This window comes from Rhinatrema bivittatum, chromosome 17 (assembly GCF_901001135.1).
Source record: "Rhinatrema bivittatum chromosome 17, aRhiBiv1.1, whole genome shotgun sequence".
Taxonomy (NCBI): domain Eukaryota; kingdom Metazoa; phylum Chordata; class Amphibia; order Gymnophiona; family Rhinatrematidae; genus Rhinatrema; species Rhinatrema bivittatum.
In genome coordinates this window covers 17,879,627-17,895,938 of record NC_042631.1, presented here as the reverse complement: position 1 = coordinate 17,895,938, position 16,312 = coordinate 17,879,627, and the positions used below count along the sequence as shown (strand labels likewise).

Below are 16,312 nucleotides of genomic sequence, written 5' to 3'. Positions count from 1 at the left end.
AGATTTTGAGTAGTGTATTAGGGTTAATGCTGGTGGGAGTGGGGGTTTCTGAATGAGGCAGAGCTGGGGAGGAGGAAGGTTAAGGGAAGGGCTCAGTATCATAGATTGTTGAAGGGCCAGCTTAGTGTGAAAGCCAGGTTTTGACCATACGACAGAATGTTAAAATATGGTTGACAAGTCCTGGCTTCTGTAGGAAAAGTTTCAGAGCAGGGAGAAAGCCCACTTACAGGTTTGGGCCAATCTGGCACCTTTAGGAGTAGGGAGTTGTAGGAGAGCCCATGGGTGGGAAGGTAGAGGGGGGGCAGACGGTATTTTCAGATAGGTAGGGCCTAGTTATTTTTGCAGTTTAAAGGTGATGCATAGGGGCTTAAATCTGGGTCCAGTAGGGAATTGGAAGCTAATGGTTTCCTTCTGGTTTCCACCCACCTATCTCGTGGCTCGCATTGTCATGCTTCCTTTATCCATGTCTCTTCTCCTCATTTCCTTTCCCCTTGCTCTTGCTCTCCACACTGATTTCCTAACTCTGTTTCTACCATATTCCTCTCTGTCATATTTGAATTCTTTCACGGTACTGGTTTCCACCACCTCTGCTATTAGATTATGCTAAACATCTACCACCCTCTCAGTATGGAAGTGTTTGCTCTGAACCTCCCTCCAGTGTCACACCGTTGAGCTCTTATCCTTGAAATGCTTTTTCTATGGAGAATTTTGCCTTCCTGTAACTAATGCAATTCTTTTCAAATAGTTGATTGTCTCTTCTGTATGGAATTCTGTTAGAACAAGGAGCACTGTGACCCATACATTTCTTACAATGAGGAGGGTTCTCTTTAGCGATGTCATCTTTGAGTAAGCTGGTGTAGACCAGGCATGCCCAGTAAGTCTTAGGTTGAATTTTGCTGTGTTGAGTTGGAACATAAAAGTTGAAAATTCACTGGCCGATGCTACCAGCTATACATGCATTTGTTGATGCAACGCTTGTCCTGTGAGATTAATATAGCCAAGATACTGAGCAGGCTTTGAGAAAGGAAGGGCTGCCATAAGATTAGATTACAGGAGCCGACACAAGTGAGACACTTTCCTTGACTATTAACACTCAGTGGGATCTAGCAAGGAAACCTTTCACTTTTCCTTTTGTTTCCAGGTTACCTTGTTTTCCTGATGATTAGCACATATTTTGGAAAAAATGTGTTCATAGTCAAACTTTGTGGAAACAGCTGTGAGTCTTGCAGCAATTTGTGGCAAAGTTTTCTTTCTTCCCAAAATGTTTTCCTCTAACTCTGGGACCCCAAAATATCAAACTTTCCATATGAAGCATAAGAACTTGGTTTCAGGCATGACTTCAACAGCTCTTGCTCAAAGGTTTAGGGCCTGTCGAGAAATAATGAGATTTTATTTATTTATTTTTTTAGCTTGTGCGATTTTTAAAGAATATTTTCTGCAAAGATGTCAAACTTACCAAAAGTCCAAATTCTGGGCTGTGTTGTGCTTCCTCTTTTATTTGGTAATTGGTACTACATATGCTGGCCATTGCAGGAAGCATGGTCTAGATAACAGAAAAGCTTGCCCGTAGATAAGTGTTCATATTTGCAATAAGTGTTTGTAATGTGGAGCAGACTGCTAGTTCTCCGAAGTGCATGTTTGACAATGTCAGCAGTAGTGTAGAAGCAAAAGAGCTGCTAACTCTTTCTTGGATGTGTTTACAGGTTTGAGTGCGATGCAGTTACAGAACCTGGCCGCATTAGCAGCTGCTGCCAGCGCAGCTCAGAACACAAGTGCTACCAATGCACTCGGCAGTTCCAACAGCGCCCTCGGTGTCCTCGCCAGCTCAGGTAATTTTTTAGATAGGAAAAGTGGCTTTCTCTTGACTACCTTCATTTTTCTCATCACGTCCCTGCAGATTATCATCTTGCTTAAATTTGACAGGGCCTGAATAAAAGCACCATGGGGACACATGGCAGTTCATGGGTGATTGCATATGGGGGTGTTGTGACGGTGAAAGCAAGAGATTTTCCAAAGATGGTAATCCCTGATAGTCTCAAGGTTTCTTGTATGCTGAAGCAGCTCTTTTATAGATTTAGATTTTTGTATTTATATGGCATCCTTACCCAGGGCACCTTACACTATAAGGTGGTATCTTTCAAAGAGGCGCACATTGAAGCTTGTGCGTTTGCATGTGCCCAGGGACGTGGCTATTTTATAACATGCGTGCGTAGGTTATAAAATAGCATAGGTACACGTATGTGTGCTCTGGTTTGCAATTGCGTGCACATGTCTGGGTCTGAGCCGCATAAGCGGGGGAATTTTTATAACCGGCACGCATTTATGCCATGACCAGTTTCACCAGTTCTCTCAGTGTAGAGCTAGGTCCTTTAAACCCCTCAGAAATGGCACTTTTTTGTGACTTAGTCTTTTTTTTGTAAAGTTGCACCTCCTCCATAGCAGAAGTAAAGTTACACGGCACTGGGCCACAGCAGGTGCCCAGGGGCATAACTATTTGCATGCACATCTCTTGGCCCCGCCCCAGAATGTTCACACTGCACCCAAACCACGCCCCTTTTTAAAGTGGATTGAGATTAGACGGATAACTGAAAGGTTAGCCATCTAAATGGCAAAACGGCGACATTCATCGCCACATGCAGCTACGTTCTAGCCACATAAATTGGGAGCGGGCCACAGGTGGGTGGAAGGCATTTCCGGGAGGAGTGGAGTTAGCCTTAGGCTGTCCTAAAGTTAGCCGCATATACTTTTCCTGCTGAATATCCCAATTAAGTTCAGGATATTATAAATTACTTGCTTGGACCCAAGAGACCTTCAAAGTGTTGTGCAAGCTTTTGTACTCACAACTCTTTTGTATTGCAACTCTTCAATGGATGCTCTGCCTGCTTCCTGTCTTAAAGTGACGCAGGTCCTGCAGGATTCCGTGGCTCATCTGATCTTTGGACGGCACCAATGGGAACACATTATCCCAGTATTGAAAGAGCTGTATTGGCTAAAACTGGTAAAATGGCTTAAATTAGAAACATTCTTTTACAGGTTTTCAAGTGTTTAAAGCAGGATTTGCCTCATTAACTCTGAAACCTTTTGGAGTATTATACTCCTTGCAAATTATGATCTTCAGGACGATTTTTGTTAGCAGCTCCCTCTATTAAGTGTGCCCGTTTTATCTAAAGCCAGATGCCAAGCATTTTTTTTTTCTTCAGACCATCATGCAATGCCCTTCTTGAATCATTGTGAATGACAGAAGATGTTGTTTTTCAGAAACATCAAAAGCCCCTTCTTTCTTTCTGAACATGGGTGGATATTACTGCGCGAGTATCCTGTGTCTCTTTCCTTCACTACCACAAAACAACATGATGTGCTCTGTATTCTATGCCAGTAATTTTATTTCCTTATCGGATTTCTTCATTTTTAGTTTTACATTAATAAAAAAGACAGTTTTTATTCACGATTGCATTTGATTTAGCATCGCTTCTCTCCAACATGATGGAAAACAAACCAGGGTTCAAAAGATGTTGCCCTTAATCTTTAAGACGACCCTCTCTGATCAGTATGACCAATGTGTCTGATGTGTCTCGGGCCTTTCCATGATTTTTTTTCTAGAGGTTATGCCCTACAGAAATTTTAAGAATCTCCTTAGGTATTCACCTTTAGCAGTTAAGGTGAAGCATTCTATGCTTCTAGTTTCAGTGGAAACTAGAGGACGTTACCTAAATCCAAACGATGCGGTTCTTTCATAATTAACACCAGGACTCTGAAAAGACTCGGCACACTTGTACTGCACTACCAGCCTCTTCCATCGGCACCGAGAAGATCCCCTTAGGTGTGGTCCCTCCTTGGTGCTGGAAGCTTATCTATGCCATCCACAAGCAAAGCCATGAACCTTTCTTCTGTGCAGATACCACCTTGGTGTGGAGGATTAGTTTTTGACACAGAAAACAGGACCAAAACTCTCTCCAGTTCTGATTTTGGTTTCCTGAATCAGACGGTTTTTACACTGTTCTTCCGACAGCAGACCACGGTTAGGAGGATGTGGATAGATTTAGTAAAACATTTGACTGATGTGCCATTGCCTCCTCCCTTGGAGCAGATGTCTCTTATTTTAGAGTCATTAACACCTAAGATGGAAAGTCAGTCTACTATTCCACCTTTTCAGGTTACAGAAGACATCACAACTTACGTCTCATGACACCCCCCCATCTAGGGAAAGAATAACATCAGAGGAACCTCCTATAATACTTCTTGATTCACAGGAAGATTCTGAATTTTATATTTCTTCACTGTATTAGTCAGGAGAGAAGGACTTGCTTGGCCATTCATTGTATTCCCCTTCACAGCCTCTGAGTAATATGGCTCCTGAGGATTTGCATACCCTGCTTTTGTACAAAAGATGGCCAGACGGATTCCTTTCCTTCTATTCCAAGAGGCGGATCCTAGAGAGGACATCTTTGGTTTGTTAAAGTTTATTGAACACTGTCAGTACGTGGCTCCCAGCCAATGACTGTCACTGCAGGAAGTTGGAGAAGGGAAAAATCCCCAAGTAGCAGTAGATGACGGCTTGTTGCACCATAGCTCACCGTTTCCCAACTCTCTCCTGGAGGTTCGCCTATCCAGTTGGGTTTTCAGGATTTCCACAACGGATATGCATGAGATAAATTGGCATACATTGGACATACTGAGTATGCAGGTCGGTATTATGGATATCCTGAAGACCTGATTGGGTAGGTGTGCTTCCAGGAGAGGGTTGGGAAACTGTCATACCTATCCAGAGACCAATTATGATTGAGGTGGAAGCGCAAAGTGACAGGAGGAAAACAAGAGATCAAAGTGAACAGATAAGACAGAGTGAAACTGACTGTATTTAAAGTTAAATAGAACTGTAAATTTACAACAAAACTAAATGGAGCCAGTGGAGAGAGGATAGCAAGATAAACAGAATTGTGCAGGACCTGAAGAGGGTGAAAGGAAAGCCTAGTAGAGGATATTGGGTGCCATCAATCATGAATGAATGTTTCTGGTCCATATTGCTGCCTGGTTAGCTTGTGTCTTCAGATTTTTGTTCCTTCTAATCTCTATTTCTCACCTTTGTATATTTTAAGCATACTTCAGCAGTTATTGTGTAGGTCAGGATGCAGTGAGGCACACAGGCTGATGAGATGCATGTGCTATTTGACATTGATCCTGAAGTCATGAGTTGATTGGTTTTTGGAAAGATACTGCCACTGAAATCTGAGTTCTTTCCTCTGCAGGCTCCTCCTCCAACTCCAGTAATAACTCGTCTGTTAACGCCATGGCCTCACTTGGAGCACTGCAGACCCTGGCTGGTGCTACTGCAGGCCTCAATGTTGGTTCTTTAGCAGGTAAAATTGCTGGTGTCATGTCTTGAAATCTGTCTCCTCATCCTCTGACTTGTTTCAGATTTTTGGTTTTGTTCTTTGTTGTAAGAAATGTGACTAGTATTTATTTCCTTGACATCGGTGGATGATTTCAGTCCTTCCTCTTCCTCCACAGGGATGGCTGCCTTGAATGGTGGACTGGGTAACAGCGGCCTCTCTAATGGCACAGGCAGTACAATGGAGGCCTTAAGTCAGGCCTACTCTGGAATCCAGCAGTATGCTGCGGCTGCATTACCCAACCTGTATAACCAGAACCTTTTAACGCAGCAAGGTCTCGGGGCCGCAGGGAGTCAGAAGGAAGGTAGGTGCAACGTGAAGACCAACGGATGGCACAAGTCTGAGGAGCATACCACAATAGCTGAGCTCATGGGTGAAATCATTGGAAGTACAGGTTTAAGATGTGCAACTAGAAGAGGGCAGAAAAAGGAAAACTTGGTACAGAATGCTAAATGAGACATGGGCAGATGCACTGGTACCAGTGGATAGAAAGCTGAGATTGGAGGCTTGTTTAATATGGTGAAAGCCAGAGAAAAGGAACTTTGTGGGGAGGGGGGAGCAGTGATTACATACCCTGAAGTTAGGCAATGTTGTATTCGGGGGAAAGCGGTGGTGGTCTAGAGGTAGCAACCCCCTCCCTTGTTTAAGCTTGTTTTCTGCTTTTATTTTCTGGATTCATTTTGATGAGTGATTTTGTTTTCAAGGTCCAGAGGGAGCCAACTTGTTCATCTACCATCTTCCCCAGGAGTTTGGAGACCAGGATATACTACAGATGTTCATGCCATTTGGAAATGTTGTGTCTGCCAAAGTTTTCATCGACAAACAGACAAACCTCAGCAAATGTTTTGGTAGGTAATAGCTTGACCATTCTGCGAGCTGCTGGGTGAGACCCAGGTCTCGCTCTCTTATTTTTCTTCAGGTGCTAAGATAAGGACATCAAGAAACATTCATCCTGGTTTTAGTATAATTGCATAAAATATAGGGACTTTGAAGCTTCAGAAATCGTCTGGACTATTGGCCAGTCTTATTTGTTTCTGACTTCCACAGGTTTTGTAAGTTACGACAATCCTGTCTCAGCCCAGGCAGCCATTCAGTCCATGAACGGATTTCAGATTGGGATGAAGCGTCTGAAAGTACAGCTGAAACGTTCAAAGAATGACAGCAAGCCATACTAAAGCTTTCTTGACATCGGACTGGAGTGAGAAGGCTCTTCTGGTAAGTGGGGGAAAAGAGAATTCCAAAGCTGCGATGTGCAGTACAAGGAGCACACCCCTTAACGGTTTGAGCAAGCGAACAAACAAACAGGCTGCAGATTTCTGCAGTAACATGGATGTGCCGTCCCCTTCCAAGGACTCTGGGTACAGCTTTCTGTTGTGAATTTTGATTCATATGGAAGACAGCTTGTGCTTTTTGTTTTTAAGTGTTTCATTTTGGAATTTTTAGGTGCCATCTCTGTGATATTATTTATCCTTGTTTGGAGCTTGCTGTGTTTGTAACTGATGTGTGTTGAGCCGTCACCTTGAGAAGAGAGGGTGCAGTTTTTTGTTTTTTTTTTTTGTCATTGAATTTTGTCAGGAATCTGCCTTCAGAAGAGGTTAGAGCCATGCCAGGATGCCCTCAGAAACCTGCCGTGGCTGCCGAATGTCTGTGTAAGAATGGTGCCTAGACAAGGAGGCACGGAGCGACTCATCTGTATGCACCATAGATCGTAAACTCACTCCAGTACTTTTGAGGGATAGAGCTGTACTAGAAATGTCCAAAATGTGGCTTAAGCTGCATCAAAACATTTTTGAAAAGAACCTGTACAATAATAGTTGAAATTACATGGAAAAAAAAACAAAACCCCAGTTGAGTCAAGTTGGTGGCAGTTGGCCCATCCCACGTGCAGTAAGTTTTTAATCTGCATCTACAGGGCGATTCTGCAGGATAAATCTCTTCAAAGAGTGTTACATCTGTTGGTTCCTTCCTGGGACCACGCCATGACTCTTCCAGGTTGGGCATCAGTATCCAGTTAAAAGCTTGTTTCTGACCTCTTGGCTTTCTGTCTCTCTCTCAAGCAGAAAGCAAGTACATAGTGTCCCGGTCAGACAGCTAAGGTGCTATTGCAGTGCACTGAATGAAACTTGAAAAACTCCCCATTACCCAGACATCCCCCCCCCCACTAAGTGGAGCACACCCAGCCTTTTACATTGAGATAATAGTTGCATGGCGTCGGCCGCCTTTCAGAGATGCTCCCTGGGGTAAGGACATTCCATGTTTTAATGTTTTTCCTCTGTATGCCAGCCATCACCGTATCGTTTTCCTGCTCGGCAAACAAGGGCTGGGGAAAAGTGTTAACTGTAACAGTTACAGCATTACTAGCCATTCTTTTATATTTCTAGCTCTTAAAGTGAAAAAGTTTTAAAATAAGACCTAGGTGATTGGCATCATTTTGATTTAATCAGTTTAACAATGTATGAAATGATATCGTGAAACCTCTATTCTTTAACATAGAGTAACTTTTTTTTTTTTCCCTTGTATTAAAATGACATGTATTTTACAATTTTTCTGACTGTGAAGTGTACTAATGAGAGAAGAACTGGGACCCCTTCCTGATTATGTTTGCTGCCACCGCATTAGAAGTGAAGGAGATGGGCCAATAAGGTTTTTTTTGTTGTTTTTTTTTTTTTTGAAGACTCAAGAATTATTGTCCTGCCCAATGAGTCCTGGTCACAGTACGCTAACTATCCCTCAACATTAGCTCCACCCAAAATAGCCTCCAGCTTCCTCCTCATTTGTATTTATGGCAGGGAATGTCTCAGAGATTTTATATCCCGTGTTTAGAATGTTCTGGAGTTTCCGGCTGCAGGAATCTGTTTTCCTGTATAACCCACTGGGCTGTTGGGGAGAGGAGGGGGGTATACATGGAAGCCATCTGAAGACACATTTTTTTTTGTTTTAAGTGTGTAGGTGTGACACTTAGGATCCTTCTAGCTAGGGCTACCCCTATAATCTTCAAACAGATATGAAGGAATGCGATGTTGGTACATAACGCCACTCATGTGTGCCTTATTGTACTAGGATGTCACATTTTTTTTGTCAGACCAAGCTTCACTCTTTAAACACTGTCTGCAGGGTGCATTTTAGCTCGTTTCAGTTTGAATGCAAGCATTGTTAGTCACTCTGTTATTTGAATGTGCCTGACACAAGAGGCAAAAACACAACTGCCAGCAGCCAAGGGGGAAATCTTTGTGCTCTACCACCACAAGCCTGAAAGGGCTTGGCTGATTTCTTAGATCTAATGTATATTAAGGCAGAAGTGCAAGGTGCCATGACCTCCAGAATGAGAGCACTGAAGGAGCGTGGGGATTCTGCGGAGCTGGGAGTTACCAGCAGCCTACATGAAACATTGGCAGGTAGAGTGTTGAGGTGACACCCACGCGGTTGCTAAATCTCTGAATCACATTGGTGTTTGGTATTTATTGTAGTTTGCTTCTGTCTGTGTGTATACGTACATGTGCACAAATTGGGAATGAGGAGGAGTTTAATGTCACCGTCACGTTCTGCCATTAATAATCTGCATTCCATGTTGCCCTACTGTTGGTAAAAACCTGGTAGTCAACATTTTTGTAGAAACAGTGCAAACGTTTGATTTATAGGAAGCAATTACCTCCTAGAGGGGTAGAGAAGTGCAGTCCTCTAGGGCCACTCACCAGCTGGGTTTTCAGGATCTCCCTAAAGACGATGCACGAGAGGGGTGCTGCACAATGACATGCAGATCTCTCCTAGGGGAAGCCGTGGAACCTGACTGCTGGGTTTTCAGGATCTCCCTAAAGACGATGCACGAGAGGGGTGCTGCACAATGACATGCAGATCTCTCCTAGGGGAAGCCGTGGAACCTGACTGCTGGGTTTTCAGGATCTCCCTAAAGATGCACGAGAGGGGTGCTGCACAATGACATGCAGATCTCTCCTAGGGGAAGCCGTGGAACCTGACTGCTGGGTTTTCAGGATCTCCCTAAAGATGCACAAGAGGGGTGCTGCACAATGACATGCAGATCTCTCCTAGGGGAAGCCGTGGAACCTGACTGCTGGGTTTTCAGGATCTCCCTAAAGACTATGCACGAGAGGGGTGCTGCACAATGACATGCAGATCTCTCCAAGGGGAAGCCGTGGAACCTGACTGCTGGGTTTTCAGGATCTCCCTAAAGATGCACGAGAGGGGTGCTGCACAATGACATGCAGATCTCTCCTAGGGGAAGCCGTGGAACCTGACTGCTGGGTTTTCAGGATCTCCCTAAAGATGCACGAGAGGGGTGCTGCACAATGACATGCAGATCTCTCCTAGGGGAAGCCGTGGAACCAGACTGCTGGGTTTTCAGGATCTCCCTAAAGATGCACGAGAGGGGTGCTGCACAATGACATGCAGATCTCTCCTAGGGGAAGCCGTGGAACCTGACTGTTGGGTTGTCCTCAAGGACTTGGAGGTTCCCCACGCAAATGAGCTGGCCAATTTTATTTCCTCCCAAATTCCCCCCGTTGTGAGCAACAGCAAGGATAGATCTCTCAGCTGTTGCACTCTCTGTAGGGTCCTTTGTTTTCAGTTTTTATTTTGTTTCTCCCAGGAATTTATCAGCGTTCATTACAAGGACAAAAATATTTCCCCTGAAAAGTGAGTTGTGCTTTTGCACTGGTTTCTCCCACTTTTGTTTTATTTGTAATACACACAAATACATTCCTGTGAAAAATAAAATGAAAATGGAATGTGTTTTACAGGAGGCGTCTTGTCTGGTCTCCCAATCTAATATTGCACATCATGGGTTACTGGAAGATCCTTCCTGTGCACTAAACGTTATTCAGTGGTGGTATTTCTTCTGACCTTGGATGTGAATGTGGTTCTGGTGCTTCTGTCCTTGCCAGACCTTTTTCTGAGAGCAGTAGATGTGCTGATGGGTCACTTTCTAATGCAGGGGTAGATAACTCCGGTCCTCGACTACTGCAAGCCGGTCAAGTTTTCAAAATATCCACACTGAATATGCAGGAGATGGATTTGCATGCCCTGCTTCCATTGCCTCTCAGGCATATTTATTCATTGTAGATATCTCGCCAAACCCAACTGGCTTCTGGCACTCGAGGATCTGTTCTAATCCATCTCTTTCTAAATGGCCTAGGATACCTTTTGCTAGTAAAGACAGATTCAAAGAACCCAGAGTCTTGTACTGCTAAAGGAAGAATCCTCCAGAAACAGGAGAAGCACAAAGCTGCCAAGTGTGTAAGAGCAGGAACTAGATGACGTTTTACATCTGATCTGCATCTTAATTAGCACTTTAATGACTGTTTTCTACTCTAAGTTTTATATATGTAAGTGTGAGTGCAGAGAGCATTTTTATCCTCTCATCGCTTATTCGAAGATTGAGGGAAGCTTTCAGCACTCTTGAGGCTCTGCCTTTTCCTCCACCTCCCTTCCCTTAATGAAATGAAGACTAAGAGAGGTCACAGCTTCCTCCAGTTATAAAGCTGAGATAAGAAGCATTCCCCCCCCCCCGCACACACTCACGAGTGAGCTGAGCTACAAGGAGCCATGGCCACCAATGTGAGTGATTACTGTTAAAATATTTGTGTTATATTTAGAGAGAGTGAAAAGGAAATCCTGACTACATGTTTATGAACATTTACTTCTCCTGGAGGCACACTTATCCGGTCGGGTTTGCAGGATTGCCACAGTGAATATGCAGATCTCTCTCATGCATATTCATTTTGGGAATGCTTAGCTGTACTTCCAGGAGAGGGTTGGGAAACCCTGATTCGGTTTATTAATTAAGAAATTGTATTCATTCTAGGGTTCCAGTGATGGATAACTATTGCACCTATTAGAATTACTTTCCCCTAGGACATCTGCTTCTATAAAGCTACCTTTTCTTGGGTGGAATTTTTCCAGGTACTACAGTCTACTTCAGGGGTCGGGAACCTATGGCTCGCGAGCCAGATGTGGCTCTTTTGATGGCTGCATCTGGCTCGCAGACAAATCTTTAATAAAAAAAAAAGTAAAAATCTAACAAACCCCCCCCACCCTCCTGACCCCCCCCCCCCCCAAGACCTGCTAAAAGTCCCTGGGGGTCCAGGAGCGGTCCGGGAGCGATCTCCTGGACTTGGGCTGTCGGCTGCCAGTAGTCAAAATGGCGCCGACGGCCCTTTGCCCTCACTATGTCACTGGGGTCGACCAATGGTGGCGGTAGCCCCTGTGACATAGTAAGGGCAAAGGGCCGTCGGCTGCCAGTAATCAAAATGGCGTAGACGGCCCTTTGCCCTTACTATGTCACAGGGGCTACCGCCACCATTGGTCGACCCCAGTGACATAGTGAGGGCAAAGGGCCGTCGGCGCCATTTTGACTACTGGCAGCCGACAGCCCAAGTCCAGGGGATCGCTCCTGGACCACCAGGGACTTTTGGCAGGTCTTGGGGGGAGTCAGGAGAAGTAGGGGTTGTAGTAAATTAATTTGGTAGGTCTTGGGGAGGTCAGGAGGGTGGGGGGTTGTAGTTAGTATGGTTCTCACGGAATTACATTTTAAAATATGTGACGTTCATGGCTCTCTCAGCCAAAAAGGTTCCCGACCCCTGGTCTACTTCCTCGCTTGCCCCTGTCTGGATGGAACCCCAGCCAGCCCCCTCTGCCTCTCTCCTCTGCCTTCTGACAGAATCTCAAAAACTGCTTTTTCATAAGAGTTGACAGGTTTTCCAGTTGGGTGAGATTTAGACTTGTTCGGGTGGTTGACATTTCATTCAAATTTGGGAGCCTTTTGAAATAATGTGAAACCCGAAATAATTGACAGGTTTGTTCTAGTATTCCTAGAATAGACAGATTTTAAGTTTTGGGGTTTTTCTTTAAAGAAACCCCTTTGAAGCATTGTAAATGTATCTAATTGGGAAGGACCTTTTTTTTTTTTTTTTTTTTTTTTTTTACAGCAAGTTTCTTTTGGCATTGCTGGGTATCTCACCAAGTTAGGGATGGACTATGGTTACTAGGGAAGCTGGAGACAAAGGAAGCCTAGTCTCACTAGGCCTTGTGCCCTAGGTGGGTGCCGAGAGTTTAGTTCAGTGATCAATAAAATTATAAATGATCGTTCTACTGCTGGTATCAATTTTATGCCAAAATACTGCAGCAGGAAGCATTTCTGTGAGCCCTTGTTAAATTTAAAAAAAAAAAAAAAAAAGTATAGGTGCACACATGCACCTACAGATTTAGGAAGACTTTTTGTAGCAGGATTTTGATTGGTTCAGAGAAGATCACATGACTGACAATAGACTGAATCCAGGAAGAAAGCGTTTCTTGTGACATAAAGAAAGCACAGCTTTGTTCTGGGTTTTGGGGAGACTTTCTCAAAACAAGGGTTGCCTGCCATTTCTGTTTTCACAATGGGAGAGCTTTATCTGACCCACACAATTGAAGAACTTATACATTTTAATGATTATAATATTTTAGTTGATGAGTGAAATTGATTAGAGTAAAGGGATGTAAAACCAAATTTTAAATTTGTGAAATCCAGGAATTGATTAAAAATTCTTGTCCAGTGAACATGTAAGAACAGGGCAAAAAGTAATATTGAAAGGCAACTTGGCTGGTGGAATTAGTTTTTAAACTAAATGAAGTCCATATTAAAAATATTTCTCTGTGTTGAAAATTTTTAAAATGCATAAAAAAAATTCAGGTTTTCCTAGCGTGTAGACAGATGGACTCAGGACCAATGGGTTTATGCTCCCCTGCCAGCAGATGGAGACAGTCAGGTTTCAAAGCTGACATCACCCTAGATACACCCCTGCAGTGACCTCAGCTCTTCAGTATTTCTCCGTCTCCAGCAGGTGTAGACATGCTTTCTCTCCCTATGGGGATCGCTGTACCTTTGGAAGAAGAAATTCTACTTTTAAATTGGAGAAAAGATTGAGCCCCGCTCTCCTAAAGGTCCATCCCCAAGTTGAGAATTCCTGAGGTGATTTCCAAGATTCCTCAGAGGTGTGCCTTGGTCCAGTAGCCAGTTCCTGGCGTGGACTTTGCTGCTCAAGCAGCTGAAAGGCACGAGTACAGCGTGGCGGTGACAGCCAAAGCCCTCTCTCCTACCCACCCCCCGGAGCCAGAGACAGTCTCTGTACTCAGCTGGTAAATACTGAGCCCAGGTAAGTTTAAAAAAAAAAAAAGGAAGGAAAAAGATTTACCTTCAGAGACTAGGGGATTCGGTAAGACTTTCTCTGGTCTCCTTGCTCGGTGCACCATACCGACGTCGTTCCTGATCCCACTGGGGCATAGGGAAGTGGGCTTACGAGCAAGTTGAGCGGCCCCCGGTGGGCTAGACCCCGCTGTAAGCTTGGTCAGCACACTGCATGGTAGGCCACATCAGCACCATCTTGGCACGTCTCTGTGCATCTTGTATTGCCCGCCATAGGACGTCGGTAGACTCTGCACATGTGCCATGTGCACAATAAAGTAAGCACAGGATACAGGAAAAGCCAGGTGTATGGGCTGTGTGTGCGGCTCGCCATGCCCCGCCTAGGGGCTCAAAATTTATGCACATAAATTTTTAAGCGCAAGCCGATTGAACGCACGGTTACAGCTGCCAATGGCGCCAGCAGCCAAGAAACATAAGCACCTTGCTCTCAGCACTGCTTGTCCAATTAGGGCTTCTCAGCCTGACCTGGATTCCAACTTGTGTCAGCATTGAGAGGAAGCCCAAGGGATATTTGGCCTCCCCAAACATTGCTGAGCCCGGCTTCTCCCATTGGCAGCCTTAACTGGATGTACTCTGAGGAACCCCTTGGCTGGGTCTTCATGGGAGAGGGAAACTCGGCTGGGCCCACCCCAGTTCCCCTGGGCTAGGCATGGACCCAGCTACCTTTTATTGGGTGGAATTTTTCCAAGTACTACAGTCTACTTCCTCGCTTGCCCCGTCTGGATGGAACCCCAGCCAGCCCCCTCTGCCTCTCCCATTCCTGTTGGCAGACCTCGGCATGCCCTGCCTGACCAAGGGTATCCCTAGTGGGGACCCTGATGGCACAGACGAAGAGCAAGATCCCTTGGAAGGAGGTAAAATTCCCCCAGGATTAGAACCGTCTCGAACCATGCTTCGGTTCTTTCATGGAGATGAATTGTCGGCCTTTGTTTCCCAGACCCTGAAAACACTGGAAGTTCCTGGAGCAGAATCTATGATGGAATCAAAGAAGAATCCCATTCTGATTTCTTTGCGCAAAGCCTCTTGCTACTTCCCAGTGCTGGAAGCCATCCAGGAGTTGATTGATCTGGAATGGGATGCCCCAGAAGCAAGTTTTAAAAGGGGTTGGGCATTAGAATCTCTATACCCACTGGATTCAGCAGTGAGAGAACATTTGCGTTTCCTTAAAGTGGATGCACTTGTCTGCACTGTCTCTAAGTGAATAACTATCCCAGTGGAGGAAGGAGTGGCCTTTAAAGGATGTGCATGAGAGACGGTTGGAGTCTATCCTTAAACAAGCCTTTGGTGCAGTAGCAATGACCTTACAGATTGTTGTACCCTGGTAGCGCGTTCATGCCTACTTCTCTCTTAGGAGGTGGATGACTCTGAAGGGGGGGGGGGGGTTGGGTTAACCCCAGAGTGGCTATGGAACCACTACTGCCTTTTTCAGATGCAGGCTCGGATTTAGTCAGTATGTCAGCCAGAGGAGCGGCCTCAGTGGTAGTGGCCAGAAGACATCAATGGCTGCGGAATTGGTCAGCTGATGCAACCTCCAAGGCCAATCTTACAAAGATGCCGTTTAAATGATCATTCCTATTTGGAAATGAATTGGAAAAACTGGGGCAAATCTCCAGTCCCCCGGCTACCGGAAGATAAAAGGAAGCAGTTGCAGCACGCCTTGCCTATGAGGGGCCGGTCCAGGAGCTCTCCAAGAGTCTATGTGAAGGCAGTAAAGCCATTACCTTCTCAGGTTAAAGCTTCTTCTATCAGGGCTCAGGCAGTCTCATGGGCAGAAGTTAGACTGCTGTCCCCCGTCGATATCTGCTGAGCAGCAATGTGGTCCTCCTTGCACACCTTCAGGTTCTATTGCCTGGACTTACAGGCCCGAGAAGACGCAGCCTTTGCGAGGGCTGTATTAATGGGAACACAGGTAGCCTTCCACCCCAATCAGGAGTAGCTTTTGTACATCCCATTGGTCCTGAGTCCTTCTGGCTACATGCTAGGAAATGGAGAAATTACTTTTTTTATTTTTATTTTTAATAATTATATATTTATTGATTTTTCAATAATTTTACAGAACATCATTCATAATCGATATTTTCAATTACACAAACTCAAAAATAAATCCTATCCACAATTATGTTATAATCAATCAATAGCAATTGTCTATTAATCATCTTAAGATGGAGAAATTACTTACCTTATAATTTTGTTTTCCTTAGAGTAGACAGATGAACTCAGCATCCCACCCCTGGCTGCCAAAGAATGGTGCCAGGGGTTCGCCCATGGAGGGGATATCAATTCCAAGAAATTACGGGAAAGATGTCATCTAGACTCTAGATCAGGACATCTGTAATCTTACTGGGGTTCAGTGTTTGGTTGAGTACAGTTACGGTTATCTGTTTCCAATCGTTTTTTAATCAAGTTTTTTTTGATGGTATGTCAGCAGTGGCTTTTGAAGAGAATACTGAAGGGCTGAGGTCACTGCAGGGGGAGGGTGTCTGTAGGGTGACGTCAGCTTTGAAACTTGACTCTGAAACAAGCCTTCTGCTGGCAGGGGCGCATATAACCCATTGGTCCTGAGTCCATCTGTGTACACTAAGGAAAACGAAATTATCAAGTAAGTAATTTCTCCATTCAGAATGGATTCCAATCATTTAACCTTTCCACTGTATTTCAAACTGGTGGCATTAGGTTTTGGCTTATTTTCCTATGGTTGGTCCTGGCTTCCTTACTTTAAATCTTT

The 16,312-nt window shown here is 44.6% G+C and overlaps 1 protein-coding gene across 6 annotated transcripts in view; it reads left to right on the top strand.

The window, feature by feature from the left end:
• The window catches only part of CELF1 (CUGBP Elav-like family member 1), a 56,107-nt gene that overhangs the window by 33,914 nt on the left and 5,881 nt on the right, over nucleotides 1–16,312 (top strand). For 5 of the 6 annotated variants that reach the window (XM_029582548.1, XM_029582547.1, XM_029582545.1 and 2 more), the window contains 5 exons: nucleotides 1,704–1,829; nucleotides 5,247–5,357; nucleotides 5,509–5,694; nucleotides 6,095–6,238; nucleotides 6,438–6,605. In XM_029582548.1, the coding sequence (XP_029438408.1) occupies nucleotides 1,704–1,829; nucleotides 5,247–5,357; nucleotides 5,509–5,694; nucleotides 6,095–6,238; nucleotides 6,438–6,565 (695 nt within the window). In that variant the 3' untranslated portion in view covers nucleotides 6,566–6,605. Of the gene's footprint in view, nucleotides 1–1,703; nucleotides 1,830–5,246; nucleotides 5,358–5,508; nucleotides 5,695–6,094; nucleotides 6,239–6,437; nucleotides 6,606–6,965; nucleotides 7,935–16,312 lie in introns of those variants that run through there. The other variant, XM_029582544.1, reaches the window with a different exon arrangement.